The sequence below is a fragment of the Typopeltis vanoorti genome, chromosome 10, assembly GCF_054136105.1.
Source record: "Typopeltis vanoorti isolate ZY-2024b chromosome 10, IOZ_Tvanoo_1.0, whole genome shotgun sequence".
NCBI classification, from domain to species: domain Eukaryota; kingdom Metazoa; phylum Arthropoda; class Arachnida; order Uropygi; family Thelyphonidae; genus Typopeltis; species Typopeltis vanoorti.
This window is the reverse complement of record NC_143558.1, coordinates 14299093-14320890: the sequence shown is the minus strand read 5'-3', so window position 1 is coordinate 14320890 and position 21798 is coordinate 14299093. Positions and strand designations below refer to the sequence as shown.

At 34.3% G+C, this 21798-nt stretch overlaps 1 protein-coding gene across 5 annotated transcripts in view; it reads left to right on the top strand.

Annotated features, from left to right (window-relative positions):
• The window catches only part of LOC150102179 (heterogeneous nuclear ribonucleoprotein U-like protein 1), a 323967-nt gene that overhangs the window by 192830 nt on the left and 109339 nt on the right, over positions 1-21798 (top strand). For 2 of the 5 annotated variants that reach the window (XM_090399724.1, XM_090399727.1), the window contains 2 exons: positions 11734-11798; positions 21081-21220. In XM_090399724.1, coding sequence (XP_090255850.1) covers positions 11734-11798; positions 21081-21220 — 205 coding nt within the window. Of the gene's footprint in view, positions 1-18; positions 98-11730; positions 11799-21080; positions 21221-21798 lie in introns of those variants that run through there. The other 3 variants (XM_090399725.1, XM_090399726.1, XM_090399723.1) reach the window with 3 other exon arrangements.

Sequence of the window (21798 nt, the reverse complement as noted above, 5' to 3'; positions counted from 1 at the left end):
TGGGCACTGTATCATTCCGCCATAGACTCTTCGTGATTTCTTAGGTGGCCATCTTTCTCGTTGTTTGACATCAGGGTTATTGTTGTGAATTGACCCGGTGAGCATTTCTTTCCTTTTGTTTAGTTGCCAATTAATATATTTATAGAAATATAGAATACAGTGATTAAGTTACTTATTTCTTACAATATTTATTTGTTTAACGGAATTATAGCGTGTACTTATATCTGATAGGATTACTGCCATTATTTGCTTTCTCCTGTACCGGTGTTCGTATTTTCTGGCCAGTTATTCATCGCGTATATGTATGGTTTTTTTGTTTGGATGTTTTTAATTTTACTCTTTATGGATTTGATAATGATATATGTGTCTCGTGCGTTATTATTATTGGTGTTTGTTTTATAGCTAGGCATTTAGTTACTGTATTCGCTTCTTAAGCCTAACTCACATCTTATTCAGTGATATATAACTACTTGTTTGTGTATTACTTTTGTATTGTAGTATGCATGCGCATGTTTCTCACATGTTTTGTCTGTATATAAAGACATGACTTTTTAAATTATATGATGGGCCGATTTATATAAAGAGTATGGTTTATTCAAAGGCTGAATCGCATGTTTTAAGTTTTATTTTCTTCCGAAAGATGTGACCAAATCCTAGAGAAGCATTTCCTTGAAAGTCACTGTTGGAGTGAGGGAATATAAGAAGCGCGTATTACATACAGTCTACTCCTTATTTTACATTGTTTATTTTTTTTATTTACATTTTTTAATGTTTATTCAATAAAAAGTGTAATTTTCAATTATCCCATCAAAAACTAAATTATCTGCTAGGTTATGGAATGCGACTAGTTCTTTTGTTATTCTGTTATAAGTGCGATTGTTTTGATATACAAGATACTGTGAATTTCATTCGCTATTGTTTTATGGTAACTTTCTTTGGGATATGATCAAACGGAACTAATATGATTCATGTAGAATAAAAGAAAAAACGCTTTTAATTGTTGCTTTTCATCCATACTTTAGCCATAAAGTTTTCATCCCGTTTTTAATGGTTTCACTCTATATAACTTGTCAGATAATTCAAGTTCAAATCCTAAGTGCAAGAAATTTTCAGGGTGGAGGGATTTTCTTCCTGTAAAACAAGAATACCATCTATCAACACAAATTAGTTGACTAGGAAAAGGATTAGGTAACTATTCCAATAAGAGTTGGCCCATATTTAGTACTGCTAACAGCACCCTGGCATGGGGCTACATGTATTTGAAGAAGATGATCATCCTTAGCTAGTTTTTGGACACATTTTTAACCATAAGTCAACATGACATGCAGTTTTCTATATTAGAATTTTTACTTTGATTGCCACTGAAATTCTAGAAAATCCATTCTGGGTCTTGACATTACTTTTAAATGCGATTTAGTTTCTGGTTGAAAAATATGCAACAATAAAAACTTATTTATCTTGTGAATGTGTGTGTATCCAAAACTCTTAAACATGCTTTTAAATTTAAACAGTTCTACAACTGGCAATATAGGTTTATCTCCCATTCCCAAATTAACCTTAGTAAAATTGTCAGGGAATGGGGGGGAAAACCAAAAAAAAAAAAACTAAATGTATGTGGTTCTAAATTGGGTAAAATTCTAAGAAATGCGCTGGTCTCCAAGAGCTTAGAAATGAGAGACATACATGATGTATGCAATAATCACTTGATTGCTAGGCATCCAGCAAAATGCCTTTTTTTTAATGCAAACAGATAGGGATTAGAAGGTGAATAGAACTAGAGTGTGTACATTTAGTTGCATCTTCGTTGATGATAATGGAAAGTAACAAATACGACATTCTAGTGATTGCACTTACACCGTGCACACACATCAGTCACTTTAGATCACTGATTTCTCAGTTATCAGAGATCAATCTATTTCCTGGACTTGACTGTAACTTGATATCTGAAAGTGGTTAAAGAACAAATTGATTCTTAATAAATGAATAATATCTAGTTTTTCTCTAGTACACCATGCCAGATATAATTAAAATTCATTCATTATCAGTGTGCTCACTTCCTCCAGCAATATATTGCATTCACCAAGAGAAAATCTCCCATGCTGACTATGATCTTGCTCAACTTTGGATAAGCACCTTCTTCCACCCATCTTCTGTCCATGTATTGAAGAATATTTGTTTTCTTCTATTAAAAGTTCCTTCAAAGTATGCTTATATCCCCCCGCCCCATTTGCAACAGCATTTTGTTTTTCAGCAGTTGAATTTCATAGATTATGTTATATTGATAGTTTCTCTACAGTCCCATTAGTCAGTATTCTGCTCAACATAGTAGCTGTCCCTTTTTTTTTTTACCATATTACATCAAACCTGAAATTTTCCTGATCCTATAGATAGCACTTTTGTTCTTGCTTACTAGTCAGGCAAATATCTCACACTTCATGTTATAAGTAATATATGGTCGTTTATTATTTTTTTTATTAACCTTGCAATGCTCCACGGGGTGACGTGCTACCCCAGGTGACTTCATTTTCTTCTATACATTAGTCGCAGATGTGAACAGCACTTTCCCCACCCAGCTATACTCTAACCAACAATCATTTTCCGGTCATCAGTCAATGAGTGAGTGTAGTACATTAATATAAATGTCATTCTGTAAGACCGTTGGGATGATAGCATACCCCGGTGAGCATTAGTGTGTTAAGTTTGTATTAGGCACCACAGCTATTTCTAGGAATGTCAGCGATTGAACATTTTGAAGATTTCATGAATACTGCTTTGAACGAAACCCTCCCTCCTGATTATGAAATTGAACATGATAGCGACAATAATAAACATGATGAAGAAGACCATGTTGAGTGTGATCCTGATTATGCATCTGAACAAAGTGATTCCGAAGATGATGACATTGTTCACGATTCTGGTTCTGTAATAAAAGGTAAGAATGGCTATAAGTGGTCTTCTAATCCACCACCAGCAACCCAGAACACCTTCTCGTAACATAGTTTTGAGAATTCCTGGGGCACAGAGTGAAGCAAAAAAAGTGAAAAATGAGGCTGAGGCCTTGGACATTTTCTTTACAAAGGAAATGATTGATATGATTGTGAATTATACTAACGAGGAAATTTCTCATCAAGAAGTGTCATATACCGCAGATACAAAGTTCACTGGTTCAACCGACGACATTGAAATTAGAGCCCTAATCAGACTTTTGTGCATTTACGGTCAACAAAAAGACAACCATCTAAATACAAAAGAAATGTGGTCTCCTTTTGGTGCATAAATTTATTGTGCCATTATGAGCGAAGTGCAATTCCATTTTTGATAAACTGTCTTCGTTTTGATTACAAAGATCTTAGGGACCATGAGGATAAATTTGCACCTATAAGAGTTCTATGGGAGAAATTCGGTTGCCACTGCACTGCATCATACACTCCTCACAAATACTGTACTATTGATGAACAGCTCTTGTCTTTTAGGGGAAATTGTCTTTTCTGTGTCTATATTCCCAGTAAACCTGACAAATACGGAAATGTGATTCTAACATTCTACATGCTCACAGCTATCCTATACATTGGTAAAGAGAATCGTGGACCAAATCTGTTGCTGCTCCCTATGTACTACGTAAAAGTTCTATGCAAAGCAATCCACGGAACAAAGCGAAACATAACCATGGATAACTGGTTTACTTCTATTTCTCTAGCAGAAACGATGCTCAAAGATGAGCTTACCATGACCTTACCATAGTATTTACGCTTAGGAAGAACAAACCAGAAATTCCTGCGTCATTTCAACCTAATAAGAAGAAAGACGTGCCGTCTTCGAAGTTCGCTTTTGACCGAGAAAAGACATTAGTATCACTTTGTTCAAAGAAGGGGAAGTCTGTGCTCATGCTATGCACAATGACACTGCACAGTGACAAGAAAGTTGAGGTCTCTAAGAAACCAGAAGTTGTACTTTTTTTATAATGACACAAAAGGTGATGTTGACAGTTTCAACCAGATGGCTCACAACTATGCAAGTCCCAAAACCAGAAGATGGCCTCTGTGCTATTTTTATGGATGTGGATCAAGCAGGAATCAATTTGCAGATAATTCTCCATTTAGCAACTAAGAAAAAAGATGATGAGGTGCCAATACTTGAAAAATTTGGGCTTGAATCTTGCGACACCACACATGAAAAGGAGACTGGCTCAGCCACTATCTAGAGAACTTATGAATATCATAATGAAAGTTCTGAACATCCAAGGCAATGAAGACACCAGTGCTGGTCCTGCTGAGGGACCTCCAGAGTCAAAAGAGAAGAAGCAAGCTAGATGTCAGATCTGTCCACAAGCCAAGGATCGGAAAAAACCAAAGTCCGTTGTTAAGTATGTGGCATTTTTGTGTGTGGATCACAGGAAAGGCATTTGTGATGAATGTGCCAGAAAGAATTAACGTTCTACATGGTTTATAAACTGATTTTGTTGCATTTTAGCCTTTTTTTAACACGTTCGCTGCCAACTATGAGTATACTCGTAGTTGGTAAACCTGTTACACAAGCCAGCTACGAGTATGCTCGTATGACACTTACCGCCAGCAACGAGATTACTGTACTGACCTTGAAGAAGTGAAAATGCTTGGCTTGTGGAGCTAGCATCAAAACTGTGTATTCTCATAGATGGTATATGCTCTGCACCAGCCAACTACAAGTATACTCGTATGATGCTTACCGCTGGCAACGAGATTACCGTACTACTGAAGAAGTGAAATTGCTCAGCGTACCGGAACAGACTATGCCGAAGTAGCGTGGCAGCGAACGTGTTAAACTTTTATTAGATTTACCAACTACAAATCATTCACATGGTAGAAAAATGTTTTATTTTTGTGTAATATATTACTAAAGCAAACATCAATTTTTGACACTCATTGTTTGTTTTGTGTAAAAAAAATCGTCATTTGTATTGTAAGGTATTTCTTTCTTCATGTACATTTTAACCGAAACCTAACAACACATTTGCAGAAGAAAAAATAGGATATATTCATTTTTTTTTTAAATGTGTTTTTGTTAGAAAGTATGACACTTGGTAAATATCAGTAAAAATTTAAAATGACATAATATTATATTATCTTTTATTTTCCCTTACTTTTTCTCCTTTCAAAATATCATAGTAGGTAAAATCTGTTAATAGCTTGAACTATCTAAACACAATAACAGTTTCAATTACCTATAATGGAGGGGGGGGGGAATGCCGTGGGGTGACGACATACCCCAGATGAGGAGTGATGATGTCCAAAAAAGGGTGAGTAGTCCAGGGTTAATGCCATTTTTTTTTCTCTTAACACTTTCTTGAAAGCAAACAGTAAAAATGAAACCCTTCAGTCTACACTTAACTACATTAGCACATTTCTTAATTCTGACTGCTCTGAAACATCATCAGATGAACAGAGCCAGAGATGTCACACAACATGGCAGCAACTCAGAAAACAATGGGAAAACATTTAGGTTTAATCAGTATAATGAAATATTTTGAGAAAATTAATATTCACTATTAATGGTCAAAATCTGCATGTTTCATCACTGGGTAAGAAATAAATTAAAATTACTGCTGTTCACTGCAGGTTTAGATTACCATGTCATGATAAGTGGTTACCTTGCAGTACTACTGAGTGCTCTATAAGATAAAATGATGCAGGCGAGTCATAATCCTCTCATTGGTCGTGTTCCATTATTACAAAATTATTACTAGTCGACCAAAAATTCAAGCCATGCATATAGATCTCATATATCCATTCTTCTCTGTCTGCATCCTGATCCCTTCTGACAAGGAAGGACTGTATCAGTCTTTCCTTATCACTCTTACCAACTACTTGCATATGGATGTCTATCACATCTATATAATAATTGTCATATCTTTCCTTGAACATATTCATAGACAAAGCACTTGCAGCTCATTCTGACAACACATTTCACAGCTTTGTTACTCTCCATTGAAACATCCTGATATCCTCACTAACAAATCTCTTTAATTCCCGAGGACTGCACTTGTCTCTCCCCCCCCCCCCCCCCAAGCTAATAATAAAAATTTCTGCTCAATCATTCCCATAAACCTCTTCTTACTAACTTCAATTTTTATTTCTATCCCCTACCCCCTCCCACATCTATCTGCCAACTTCAGAAACCCACAAGCTTTCAAGATATTTTTTTCAGTCACTCCCCCATGGCAAGTCACAGCAAATTCTCCATCACTTCCTCATCCTTAAAAAGCGTCAGTAACAGTACATCATTTTTCGTCATTATTATCAAATTCCTGATATGTAGCCTTGAAGAAGATGTACAGCATGTTAATAGTACTACATGAAAGGTATATATTATCAACTTCAGATTGACGGTTTCCCTCCAAATTATTCGAAGGCCCTTCTTACTGTATCCGTTCACTCAGATCTTGGTGGATCTTATTCCTACCACTTCAAGACAATACATATCCACTTTTGTTAACCTTTTCTCTTCCATTGTGTTTTACGTGACCACATTGCACACATTCTGAATGTGTGCACCGATATTCACTATTGATATCTTCTTTGTTAATGATTTTGCAACTGATGCTATCTGTTCATTACAGTGATGTTTTTCAGAAATGTCATCTGTGGTTTCCATTCTTTGATTAGGTATTTTATTTGCAATCCAGCTCTTGGATATTAGTCTTCACCAATTTCTCTCTCATTCCAAAATTTATTCATTTAACCAACTTTTTCAAATTCTGTTTATTTTGATATTTAATTTGTCATCTTCATAAAAAAATTGTGCCTAAATAGCTGTAATGTTATACTTTTCTATAGTTTCTCCGTTCAAAATGTGATGTTTGATAGTTCCTGCCTATTTTCATACTAAATTTATTACAACACTTATTGAATTCAGTTGGGCATTCGTGCAGACTTGTACTGGATTTATTTAACAACATCACATCAAGTGCATGGAGTAAAGAGCTTAAGATTATCTGATTTTAATATCAGGTTAAATCACATTCCTTCATGACCACAATCCATATAGATGATGCATCACAGTGTGTTCCCTTGCCTCACACCTGATTTAACATCAATCCATCTTTCTGTACCTCATTCAATTCTAATTGCTCACAACTTAAATAGCCATGTATAATGTCTCATTTACTCCGAATTTTTCTGTTGGCACCTTGTCATATTTATTTTTCAAAACTTAAATACAGATCCCTGCTACATATCCAGGATTTTCCAGCTATTTGTTTTAGAGGGAAAATCCAAACCTGACAATTGTTATTTTCCCAGTTTCATTTACAGTGTGTTAGTCTCTTTTCAGGTATGCTTAAATTAATCTTTCCTGACACACTCAGTAAGGAAATTTCTGTATAATGCTTACGTTGTTTTATTTCCCTTTTTTATAGATAAGTACTCTATTCAAATCTTCTGGAATTCAACTCTCTGACTAGTCCTGACTTAGGATGATCATAAAACACACCCACATGACTTTATAACATGTCATTTCTGCTTTGGATGGGCAGACACATTTTTATACATTATGCAGAATGTATGTCACCAATTTAATTTTTTTTTTTTTTTTTTTGGTAGAATTTCCACATAAAACTAATATTTGAACTGTTTTCATAGTATAGACCTATCTTGAAGGTAATGTTTTCATATTTCAGCTTTATATTTGCTTTTAGAAAATATGTATGACATAAATGGGTTAGTTTTTTTGCCGGTTATGTATACTATTGATGATAGAGAAAGAGTTATTCATGCAAGGTAGAGATGGAAGAGGGAAATAGTGGCAGCAGTTTTGAGGCAGTATGATGTAAGATACAATATACTGCCTCAAAACCACTGAATACTTGCTGGATGTTTGCTATAGACCCAGTAATGTGGATGGTAGTGACCATGAAACGTATAATCAAATTAGCCAAGCAAATAAGAAATGGGCGATCATTATGGGCAATTTTAATTATGACAATATAGACTGGGATGATGAGATAGCAATTGGAAATAAAGATGAGATTTTGAGGGACAACTACATCAGGCAGTATGTAACAGAGGGCAGGCGAGGATTGAGAGTCTTGGATTTAATCATTTCATCAGAGGATGTTATTATAAATGAGGTTTCAAATCACCCTCCAGTTGGTGACAATGACCATGAAGTGATTACCTGATTGGTTGCCAGCAGTAGGAGGAGCTTTGTGAGAAAAAGTATATGTGAAACTACAAGGCTGGTGATTATGAAGAGCTCAGGAGACAGCTTGCAGTAGAAGCATGGAAAAATTGAGGAGCTAGCTGGAAAAGAGATCAATGCAGCTTGGGGAATATTCAAGAACTATCTAGTATAAGCAATGTTTAAATGTATTCCAAGGTCAGAAGGTTAAATAAGGTAGGTATGAAATGGATGAATGAAAAGGTTAAGCATGTGATACAGAGATTTTAAAGGGGCATTATGGAGGCAGCATGAGAGACGTGATAATGACCAATTCCATGAGGATTACAAAGAACAAGCAAGAAGGATGACTTGGTAAGGGTAGCAAAAGTGAAGTATGAGCAGCAGTTAGCTAATGAAGTTACATGTCGAAAGAAATCATGGAGTTCATTTGATATGTAGCCAACAACAAATGATGACACTGATTGGAGAAAATGGTGTAACAATAACTGCTGCAGAGGATATAGTTGAGATATTTAATGAGTAGTTCATAACCATCATGGTGTCAGAGCAGTTGATGATGATGAAGAGGAGGGACTGACTGTAAGTGAGCAAAAGGTATATAGGGAATTGAGCAAAGTTGATGCTAATAAGGCTGTGGGACTTGGCAATATAACATGTATTTTGAAGGAATATGCTGTGGAGTTGTCATACCTTGACATACTTGTTTAACATTTGTCTTACATTGAGTCAAATTCTAAAGCAGTGACAAGAAGGCAAGATTGTGTCACTTCAAAGGAAGGTGACAGAATTCAAGCATCAAATTAAAATTATAGGCCTATCTGTGTGTCAGTTGTCATGGTTAAAGTGTTGGAGAGGCTAGCGAGAACCAGGATCCAGAATTGGGTTGACCACGGTGGTATTATCTTGGATGGACAGCATGGATTTGCTTAAGGGAGGTCATGTTTTACTGTTCTACTTACTGATTACAGCAAGTAAGTAGACAGCAGATGTGGATGTGGGAGATGTATACACATTAGTATACTTGGACTTTGCAAAGGCTTTTGATAGATTCCTGAATTGATAGTCAAACTAGAGTCAATAGAGTTGGATATATATTAGACTAGTGCATTGGATTGGAGATTGGCTGTATGATAGGTATCAGCAAGCTTTGTATGGGAGAGCAATAGCCCAGAAGAGGAAAGTCACTAATGGAGTGCCTCAGGGGTTTGTTTTAGGACCATTGCTGCTTAACCTTTATGTTAATGATATTAGGAAAGATTTGGATTCAGTTGTCTGCAGATGATGCAAAGTTGCGATGAACAATGAGGAGTAGAGCAGATATTCTTAACTTACAAGAACACTTGAATAGAGTGAGTGGATATGGGAGTAGGGTTTGCCATTTGAATGTTGCAAAATGTAAGGTTTTAAAATTTGGAAGACAAAGATGGGATGTAGGATTTATTCTTGTGGGGACATATTGTTGGAGGAAATAGATCTTGGGATGATGATAAATAAGGATCTAAAATTTAGAGGACATGTTGCCAAAATTGTGAGGATAATGCAAATAATTATTGGAATGGTGCACAGGATACTGACTTTGTAGTAAGGAGATTCTTCTTCCATTGTATAAGGCTTTGATTAGGCCACACATGGATTACTCTGGAATGTTGAATATTAGGAAAGGTTGAGAGATGCAATTTGCAGAGTCTAATCGATAAGAAGGAAGAGGGGTGCTATGATAAAGATGTACAAGTTAGTAAGAGGTTGTTACCGGATCAATGTTGAAGAGATTTTTCATAAAATGGTGGGAGAAGAAGAGGCCATCCCTATAAGCTGTATCAGGAGGGTGTGAAGAAGTATGTGAGAAGCATGATTTTTTGAATGCAGAATTGTGAATGCCTGTGCCTGAGAGTGTTGTGTGTGCAGAGAATTCAAATGTGTTTAAGGCAGGGTATGATGAGCTATGTGGTCTTAGGATGATCTAATCATGTTGGAGACTTAATGGATTGTATACAGCACTCAGAAAGGATTAAAACAGAATTTAATACTTCCTATATTTCAGTCACTGAGACATCTTCAGGGATTACAAAAAAACTAATGTAACATATACACAAATACCACACAATACTAAGCCCAACCACGTGGGTGACTCTGAAGTCCTATCTAGGTGGAGCGTCCTCTAAGGGCAGTTGTAGGTGGCCTGGAATGTAAGGTAGGATATGTTTCCCAAATCTTAGGAAGCTTAATGCAACCATATTTATTAAGATTTGGTTGATTTCTGAGAGCTGCTGCTGATTCTGAATTTGCTGTGGTGGAGCATGGTTTTTTTCATGAGATCCTGGCTGACCATAGTTGTGGTTGCAGATGTATGACTTGTGTTCCTCCAAGCGGATGGTTGTGATCTGCCTGTCTGGCCAAAGTATGCCATCTCACAGGAACAGGGTACTTTATAAACTCAAGGCACAGAGAGGAGGAGCTGATCTTTTGTAGAATGGATAAGGGTAGTAAGTTTGCAGAGGGACTTAAATTGTACCTTTTTAAAATCTTGGCTATTTTTTTCTGATGTGCCAAGGATGTAGGGTATGGCGATGGCATTTCCAAACTCTTTCTGAAGATAAGACCAGGGAATGGGGGAGGAACTGATTATTTTTTTAATACTGTGATCACTGTAGTCATTGGAGAGGAAAGTGTTGTGTATATGGTCAAGCTCATTGTAAGAGCGGTTCCACTGGAACCAAGATTCTGGGCTCTCTTGCGTAGAGTTTTAATAATGCCATATTGTTGAGCAAGGTGGTGGTGGGAGAGTTTGTGAATGTATCTGGCTGTGTGTGTGTGTGTGGGGGGGGGTTCTACTTCCTAGACACCTTAGTTACATGTATACCGTTAGGTAAGCATGTAACTAAAGTGTCTAGGAAGGGTAAACAATTGTTCTTTTCCTTTTCTATCATAAACTAGATTCTTGGATGTAGGCAGTTGAGGTGACTGAGGAAGGAGTCTTTGACGATGAGGCCAAATAGAGAATACATCATCTACATATCTTAGCCAGATAGGAGGTTTGAGAGGGGCTGAGTCTGGCTCGTTTTCAAAATTTTTCATATAAAAAGTCCTGCTAGAACACAACCTCACAAAAACACAAGTCAAAAAATTAAAAAACTTACTTAAAAAAGTATCTTCCTGACCACCCTTCCTGAACAATAGAGATTGTTGGTATTTCATTTATGTTGAATTTGTGTGTCTCGGTTTTTTTTTTTTTTTTTTTTTTTTTTTTTTTTTTTTTTTTTTAACGGTTTACAGAAATATGATTTTCTAACATTTTGGTCCTCTTCTGACTGCTTTTATTCATAAATAAGCAGTGTAAAGATATATAATATCCTGTTTAGTGTATGTGCATGAGGACATACATGAAAAGCAGATGGTTGCAACAATTGTTCAGTTTTATCAGATTTTTAGTCATGTTTTTTAGCAGTTAAATATTTAGTATTCCCCCCCCCCCCCACACACAAATGAGAATCGGGGTTGCTTTGCTTTATAGTTACATAAATTTTCAAATTTCTTCTTTATTATATTGTATTTATTTATTATTTTTTTTTTAAGTAGTGTTTCCACATCAGCCATGAAGGTAGAAGATAATCGTGATGATACAGAGGTTTCTCTAGATTTATGTAAGTGATTATTTATATATATCTAAATGAAATAATAATAAAATGGAATAAAAATTTTCATCAAGGTATTAAACTTTCTCCTACTGTGAACTTAAACACTCCTTTTTGCCGATGACCAAATAATAATTAGAAATTTTTTAGATAACTTTCAGAAAGGTATTTTAAATGTAAATGAGATAAGCAAAGATTATGGAATGATAACATCAACAGAAAAATCGAAAATCATGGCCTTTAAATGACAAGATCCAGTAAGAACTAAAATAGTATATAGATTATAAGATTTTAGAACAGGTGAATTCATTTAACTACTCAAGATGTATGATTACATATGAAAAAGATATAAACCTAAAAATTGCTAAATATTTAAAAATAACAGGTGTAATTAACTCTATATTTAAATCAAACCTAGTACAAAAACAAACCAGACTAAAAGTGTATAATACATTAGCCTTACCAGTATATTAATTATTGGAAAAGACAAGGCAAGTATCTGGAATGCCCAAAAATCTTTATAGAAGAGATTTACTTTTATTTATATACAGGATATTTATTATCATAATATTAATCCTACCATCTGTGCCATTGTTTAAATATAGGATTTTTAATTATTTTTAATATTAATCCTGTCATAGAGATGATCTCTGTTCAACATTTTTTTTATTTATTTATTTTATTTTATTTTTATTTCTGAGTGTACCTATGCACAAGGGTTCACTCAGATTGGTGCAATGACCTCTTTTTTACTATTGCTTTCAGAATCTAAAAAATCACTAACTGAAGACCAAAATACAAAATAAACACATTTAATATAACAAAAACAAAATATATACACTTCAAACAACTTTATAACTATAACTAACTACAGAATTAATTGGATCCAAGGCCTTTTAAAAATAAACTTGCACTTAAGACTAGACTAAACACTTTGTTTGCACAATGACAAAATGTTCATAGCCAGTTTCTTTCTCTGTCAAGGCCCTTTTCCGAAGATATATGACTTTATTCTTCATTTTCACAGGATCCTTTCTCATCATTCATGTAGCACACATTAATTCTTCCTGACTTAATTCTGTCTTCTTTTTCGTAGAAATAACAGATTCGGCATCCTTAATATAGATTAAACTTCCTAATCAGTGTTTCCTTAAAACTTCCTTTAGAACGTAAATAGCAATTTCTTCTTTTATACAATAATGCTTATTGACAGTCTTAAATCTTCCACTTTAAAAAATTCACAGTTCTACGATTCCCTTTTCGGAATCTACTATAAGTCTTCAATTAGCGTTTCCTCCAATATTCCTTTTAAAACACCTATAGCAATATTTCCCTTTTATTTATCAATACTTATTCCACTTTAAACTTCATAGTTCCATGATTCCTTTTTTGGAATATGCTATTAAATATCCTCCGACTGACGCATAAAAATAGTTAATTTCCTCCAAATCGAAATGTCTGCCAGCTTGTGTTCTAATTTCCTTCCTAATACTCCCTTGTTTTTCTCTTCATTACTACGATACCGAATGCTTTCCTTATCAGCTATCAATCACACATCGAATTTCTCTGTGAGCATGTATACTCTATGAAAGTGGCAAGTGAGAAACTAATTATAATGGCTGACATGTTGTCTCCATTAGCGACAAGAGAATGTCTTCAAAAAACAGAAGTTAATATTTTAAACTACAATAAATTTTCTGTAAGTAATACAAATATCAAATTCGGTAAGTGCATAAATTTTTAACTGCTTTATATATCATTTTTGACAACAATTTCAATAACGGACAGATCGCAAGTGCCGACAATGCATGTTATGAAACTAAAACTAATAGGCATTCTAACATAAACAATACGTAAAAATATTCAGAATTTTAATTATGGTCACTTAAACAGAAGGGGAGAGGAAAGATTAGCAAAACAAGTGTTCTCTGCCAGGTTGGCAGTAAAACGACCCAGAGAAAGACCAAGATATAGGTGGATTGATACGGTACAAAGTGCCTTAGACGATAGAAATATAAGATCTGTTAATGTTGGAGTCTTGACAAGTAACAGACTGATTTGGAGGAAAATTGTAGATAGGAAGTTAGTAATGATGTAATTTTTTCATGTAGTACTGTCATATCCCATACACCCCTTGAGGGTACATGGCAGGAATTTGATAATGATGATGATTGAATTTGAACATGGAAAAAAAAGGGCATATTTTGTTAATTATTGGAAAAGACAAAGCAAGTATCTGGAATGCCCCAAAATTTTTCCAGTTACTCAGATTTGCTCAGATATGACAAATATTATCTGCAAATTGCACTGTAGCAATTTTTCAAGCAATTATGAACTCCATAAATTTCAACTCATCAGCAGCAAAGTTCAAGATTGGCTCTATCAACATAAGAAGCATCATTGGAAAAGAAATGGAACTAGTTGAAGAACTGAATAAGTATAAGATCAATGAAATAGATGTTACCAAAACAAAGAAGACAACAACAGAAGAGTTCTTTCTAAGCAACAACACAAGATGTTATATATTCAGGCATTAACAATCAGGGAAATGGAGTGGCTATAGTATTCAACACTAAATATGGGGATAATCTTCTTGAATGGCAGGCAATATCAAGTAGGGTGTGGGCAGTGAGACTTATTTGTGCCTTTGATCCCACAGAAGGTTCTCCTAAAGAAGTGGAGGAGTTTTGCAAGGCATTAGAGAAGGCAACAAAAAAGGAAAAGTTTGCTCCTTGTTGGAAACCTAAACAGCAGAGTAATAAATCATTACCAAGCATATAGAAAAATTTGTAGAAAAGAGCAAAAATAATAATGATAATCACCTGCTGTCTTTCTGTTCAGGGCTTGGATGACATATTACTATCACCATCTTTCAACATAAAAATATACACAAATTCACATAGAAGATGTAAGAAATAAAAGTAGTAATGCAATCAAAACTTCATTTCAATACAAGTAAAAAAAGCCATCAAAAACCTGAAATCAGGAAAGGTCAAATGTCATTTCTCTCAAATGGATGGATGATATTTGTCCAGAAATATGTAGATATAAAAGTTACACTGCGTTATTCAGAAGGTGTAGTCGGAGGATTGAATTCCTGAAGATTGGAGTAGGGCTCTCTTAGTACCTATTCATAAAAATGGAAATGATAATTCCAGAAGACTTTCCTAAATTCATCGTTCGTCATGGACAATAAAAGAAATATAGTTGTGATGAGATGTATTGTGCATTTTTAAAATATATACATTTTAAACGTATAATTACTTTTCACTGTAGAGTGACAATTAAAAATGTACAATGTTTACTTTAATATAACTCACCCTTGCATATAACTCGTACCCCTGATTTTACTTTATGAAACAAGAAATTTAAAAGTATTTCATATAGTTCATACATGAAAAAGAGTGAATGTTGTTATGGCAGTTTCAGATATTTTGGAATTCATTTCAACTCAACAATCGTCAACTTGTCTTTGTTGTTGAATTTGTTGAATTGTGTGATCTTTTGTTAATACCAACCAACCAACCATATGCATAGAGATGGAAGCAACGAGTACAGGATTGCATGGGGAGAAGGATTAAGAAACCATCATGAGAACTGTTGTCAACTGGATTTTGAGAGATGTGTACATGATTTTGCCAGAAATGAATAATTTAATTACAGAGCCATTGTCTCTAAAAGATTGAAATATATTGTGTGATAAAGGTGAATGTCTGATTGCATAAATAACATTAAATAATTAAAATTAAAATGCATTCATTATATAAATGTGAGCAATTTATAAATTATAATAAATACTGAGGATTTAATTACAGATGTCCATTTAGTTTTTTTTTCAGAAAAACTAGTTTCAAAAAATCCCCACATACATCTCACAGCACGATTTCTCAACTTTAATTTTGGGCAAAAAAGTGAGAGTTATATTCAAGTAAATACCGTTTTAGTTTTTTCAAAAACATCACCATTAATAATATTTATAGAAAGTAGACCAATACTTTGGATGAGTAATTTTTCTTGCTAGTAGATTTAAGTCATATTTCTGGACTCGTAACATCCTCTATACCAGGAATCGAAGGATGGGAAATGTGGCTCATGAACTTGTGATATTTTCATGATTCACTTCATCCATTGGATGCAAGAGGTATCACAGTTATTGCTATATTTTCTGTAGCTATTTCAAAAATTATAGTTGTATATGGAAATATTTTCACACACCACAACAGGTATTTTTGGATTTCTTCCTGGTGAAGAGAAGAAAGAAATTGAAAATAGTGTGATTCTTAAGTGGAGTTTGGGGGGGGGGGGAGTTAGAGGAATAAAAGACAAGAATGGGATGCTTCAACAATTCCTTGAAATAGTGCAGTAATTCAACAGATCTAGAGAAATCAATGTATTAGTAACTACCCATGGATATACAGACTATATATCCATGGGTATATATAGGCTATTGTCTGTATATCCAACTAAATTTAAATTTTCTTTTTTTAATTTTTATTTCATTTAATTTCTGTCGTAAATTCTCTCTTATTTCATCCATGATCCATAATAAAACTTAATGTATAACTAACGCAAAGAGGGAAAAATACATTTATTAAACTCACTAATATTTTGCTGGTTTTCTACCCAGCATCTTCAGAGCGCAGTAAAACTGACAGCCACACAGCACTAAACCAAGTAATTGTAGAAACATAAACTGTAACTGACATCTGATAACCTTGTGTGGTGCTTTCTGTTGGTCAGATAGCTACAAAATTAATTCAGAGAAGTCTAGATATTAGGTCTTAAAATGATAGTCTCCCATATCTTTAATAAATGAATGCAGCCATAGTGCTTCATTGGTGATGCTGATTCTAAGAATAGCCTCTCAGACTTCTGTGTGAAACGATATCTATGTAATAAAGATGTTTTTATCATTTGATGCTATGTAAAGCATGGTCTGCCAATCTCGACTTACCATACAGATGATCTTGGATGTAATTTTTATGTTCTTCAAGGTATGTTAACTGATCTACCAGTCTGTCCAGTCTAGTAGACTAACTTGTAGGCACAAGGAACTTTAAACACTCCCAGATGTTAAAGAGGATGTAGTTGATCTTTAGGAGAATGTATAAAAGTATCTAGTTGAATGAAAGATTTGAAATTGGGATAGAGATCATATCTGCAAAGAACTACACTATTTTTTCTGTTGTACCCTTCACGTATAGAATGGGAATGGTTTTGCTGTGATCCTCTGTGTTGAGAGATGGGAGATGCATGTAATATTTTATCTATTTTATATGGGCTGTAGCCATTGGTTAAAAAGGTGTTGCGAAGGTCTCCAAACTTAGTTTCAAATGTGTCATTTGAACAAATAGTCCTAGGTTGGTGAGTAAGAGTTGGGTGGTGGTGCGATTATTTGTGTAAATACCTACCAGTTTGAGTGGGTTTTTTTTAGATAGAGAAGGATAATGTGCCATTAGGAAGTTGTGTCACTAGTGTATCTAAAAAGGAGAGACTTGTTACTTTCTTTTTTATGGTGAAGTTTATTTTAGGATGTTGGCTGTTCAGATGTGTCAACATCCTAAAATAAACTTCACTGTGATAAGCATTCATTTTAGAAATTATGGACTTTACAACCGTGTTCTAAATAACTTTTAATATCCTGACGTTTCGATCTTCATATTAAGATCATCATCTCTAGCATATACAAATATACAGGACAAGCTAAGTTACATTACATACAGTAAGCTAAAGAAACAGTGAATTGATCACAAGTTATTCTACTGGCAAGACCTCTAATGAAAAAAAAAATTAATTATTTATAAACTACATCAAGCTAAATTCTATTTATGATAACATGAATAAACATTCTTTCTTCCAGATAGTTTTCTTTCAGTAATAATGATGTCCTATTTTTAGCATTACAATTGTTATTTTTGATTTGGGATCCTGGATTTTCTACAGTCCTGTTTATAGTTCCTCTTAGAGAGGAAGGTTCCGTGGGTTGAATATATGCCTTATATATGTTTGGGATTTTTGGGCCATCATTATTGTTCAGATTGGGGTGGTTGGTAATAATCTCACAGACTTCCTTATATTTGCATTCATACCATGTTTTGGTGTGATGTAGACAACTAGTGCTTTTCCAGTCAATTCTATGTAAGATGTTCAGGGCATGATCAGAAAGGCCAGCTTCACCATAATTATTATATTTAATGTGTTGTTTATGTTCTTTTTGTCTGATAGAAATTGTGTCCTGTTTCTCCTATATATAGGAGAAACAGGACGCACAATTTTTTTATTTTTTTTTTCCACTAGAGGTAATGCCAGTAGAATAACTTGTGATGTTTCTTTAGCTTACTGTATGTAATGCAACTTAGCTTGTCCTGTGTATTTGTATATGCTCTAGATGATGATCTTAATATGAAGATAGAAACGTTGGGATATTAAGAGTTATTTATAACACGGTTGTAAAGTCCATAATTTCTAAGATGAATAGAAAGTAACAAGTCTTTCCCTTGTATCTTAATACTGCAAGTATCTTTATGTCCTGTCAGGAAGATTTCTATCTTTCTTTCTTCACCTAAAGACCATTAAAACTTGCTTAGTTTGCTTTGTGCTTCTCATTGACTGAATGCTTCCTAGTTTCTTATATCCTATTATGTATACAGTACATTTTATATTAAAAACTTAATGTTGTATTCTTTATGAATATGTATAAGACAATGACTGTACTAAAAAGATGTAAAATATGATTACTTTAGAAGAGAAATTTGAAGGCCTTAGAAGCAAGAAATATTACACATGACAGTATTGGAGTGCTGGCAAGCAATAGACTAATTTGAAAATTGTTGATAGGAGATTAATAAAGTAAACTTAATCATGGAATGTTGTCATAGTAACTTGAACACCCCTTGAGGGTACATATCAGGAAATTGATGATGAAAAATTTGAAGTTATAAAGAGATTTGAACATAGTGATAGTAAAGCTTTGAGCAGAAATTTGGAAATGACTGGATCAATGCTATTTTGATTATTATTATTAACACCAAATCTCCATGGAATCACGACTCATGTTCAGAGCTACACACCAAGTAAACAGTGTTTTCAACATACTGTTTGATTTTACCATATGACTACAAACAGTTCATAAAATCGAAGGTAATTGCCCAATGGCAAAACTCATGGTAGGAAGCATTGACAGTCTATTCAGTGTAGGAACAGAAGAGAGTAAGTTGTACTTGCTTAACTCAGCATTGGTCACAGTCACCTTACACATTCTGACTTACTGAGGTCTGATGATCCACCTGTGAGAAATGCAATTCACATCTCACAATTAGTCATATTCTGGTGGAGTGCTAGCACTTTACACAATAGAGGAATAGCATTTTTACTTATCTGGCCACAAACTCAGGCAAAAGTTATCAGACTTGAACAATTTGCATGACGAATTAATTAAATTTCTTTGAACATATTTGATTACACATTTGTTTATATGTAGATACTGTATTGTGGTTATTAAACCTTGTGCATACATTTTATTTACTCATTTATCTTCTTAAATATTAATTGTTATAGATAATCTATATTTTATACTTTATATATCACTCCTTAGAACTATTATTAGTATTTCCCCAAGACCCCATTGAGTCAACTTCTAGGAGGTCCTTTTATGATACACACAGCTCATCTTACCGCATCTTAAACACTCAAATTCTCTGCAGACACCACACTCTCAGACAAGGCATTCCAGTCATTCACAACTCTGCATGCAAAAAAACCTGCTTCTCACTCCCCTGCTCACACCCTCTTTATACAGTTTCCAGGGATGACCTCTGATTCTCCCTTGATCTCCCGCTGTTTTCTGTAAGAACCTCTCCAACATTGATCCTATAACAGCCCTTACTAACTTGTAGGTCTTTATTATATCTCCTCCCTCTTTCTCCTATCCACTAGAATCTGTAAATTGCATCTTCCCGATCTTTCCTCATATTCGACATTCCATAGGTCAGAAACTACCTTAGTCAGTTACCTCTGGGCCCTTTTGAAAAACAAGGTGACCAAATCTGTGCATATAAGTCCATCTGTGGCTAATTAAAGCCTTATACAATGGAACAAGAATCTCCCTACTTCTGCAAGTTAGTGTCCTCCTCATCATTCTCCACTATTACCGCAAGATCTTATTTCCTCCACCTCTGACAATATATCCCCACCAAGCATAAATTCTACATCCCATCTTTGTTTCTCAAATTTTAAAACCTTACATTTTCCAACATTGAACTCAAATCTCCATTCCTGTACCCAATCACTCAATTTATTCAAGTCTTCTTATAAAGCCACAGCATCCTCTCTGCTCTTCATAGTTCGTCCCAGCTTTGCACTATCTGCAAACAACTGAATATCTCCATCCAAATCTTTGCCAATTTCATTAACATACAAGTGAAATAGTAATGGCCCTAAAACAGGCCAATGAAGTATACCACTAGTGACTTTCCTTTTCCGGGAGATATTGCTCTCCCCATACACAACTTGCTAATGCCTGTCAGATAGCCAATCTCCGATCCAATGCACTAATCTAATATCCAACCCCCATTCACTCTATTAACTGCTTATAATATCTTTAATATGCAGATACTTAACACATACACACATTTTATCTTATTCACTAATTCATCTCCTTATAACTATTTATTTATTAATGCCCTTGTTTACTATTTAACATGTGTCATGGCACAGTGTGACTTTTGCTGTCCTTACACCATAAAACATCCAACAAATCAACTAGCCAACCATTTGCCACTTCAACTGTGCTTATTGTGATTCAGTCTTTTCTCTAGAAGCATTTCAATTATGGAAGGAAACAATTTTTTTTTTAATTTCCTTTTTTACATACAAAGAAATTATGATAATATGAAGTTGTTTATAATCTCAGTTTCCTTGTAATTAAATAGTTTTATGTTGAACTGAAAATTTTGTTAGTAGTAGCCGAAAGCAGTATGGATTCAGAATTGATTTAAGTAGAAATTAGATAATATAATTAAATTCTAGATAAAATGTAGCATTAATGAAAATCTTGATTATGTAATATATTCCACTTGTGAAAAAAAAATTACAATATTTTTTCCCCCTTACCAAGATAATTCTTCAAATAATAATAAATGGTAATAAAATATAACATAATAATGGTAATAAAAATAATAGCTTAATTTTGTGATTGACCTATTATTTTTTCTACTCAACCACCATATTGTACTTTGGAACTCAGAAGCCAGTGAGAAAAAAAAATGTTCTTTATTTTTTTTTTCAATGTAGATAATTCTGATTTGAATCTAGTGATAGACCCATCCCGGTTTTCTGCTCATCCACTTACATCTGAGGGTTTCGCTTTTATGTGGGCTGGGGCTCGTACTACATATGGAGTAAAAACAGGAAAAATTTGCTTTGAGGTTAAGGTAAGGATTATTTAAATTTTTCATTTCTTATATCTCTGTGTTGTTAGGCTTAGGTGTTTGTGGTTTTTAATGATAGTGTCTTACAGTATAAACAACACCAGAGGAATAAAGTAAATATATATTGTTTTAAATATTTCACTAATTTCAAATGACCACAGGGCAATTGATTCCTCTTTCAGTTATAGTTTAATACTCTCTACAGCAATCCAATACTGTGTCATGTGTCTTAATACAGGTGTAATTTGAAATGCTGTGAAATATTAGTAACTCAATAAAAATTTGCTCTACTTGTGATGTTAAGCACATATGAATTTGTGCTATAAAATCACTTGTTATCAGTAATTCTAAGTAATCTGCATTATGCATATACACTGCTTGGAAAGAAGTCAACATACCCCAATGGGCATGATGCATCTTGCCATGTAACATGTCATGTGTTTGTAGCACATATAACTTTGAGAAATATGATACTTCCTAGTCACTGCTTAAGGGTTAAAGCTGTATAACTGAGAGGAGACCTCCACATAGCCTTTAAAGGAATGCAGAGAACCGACCAGGACTTCTGACATAATGTCCAA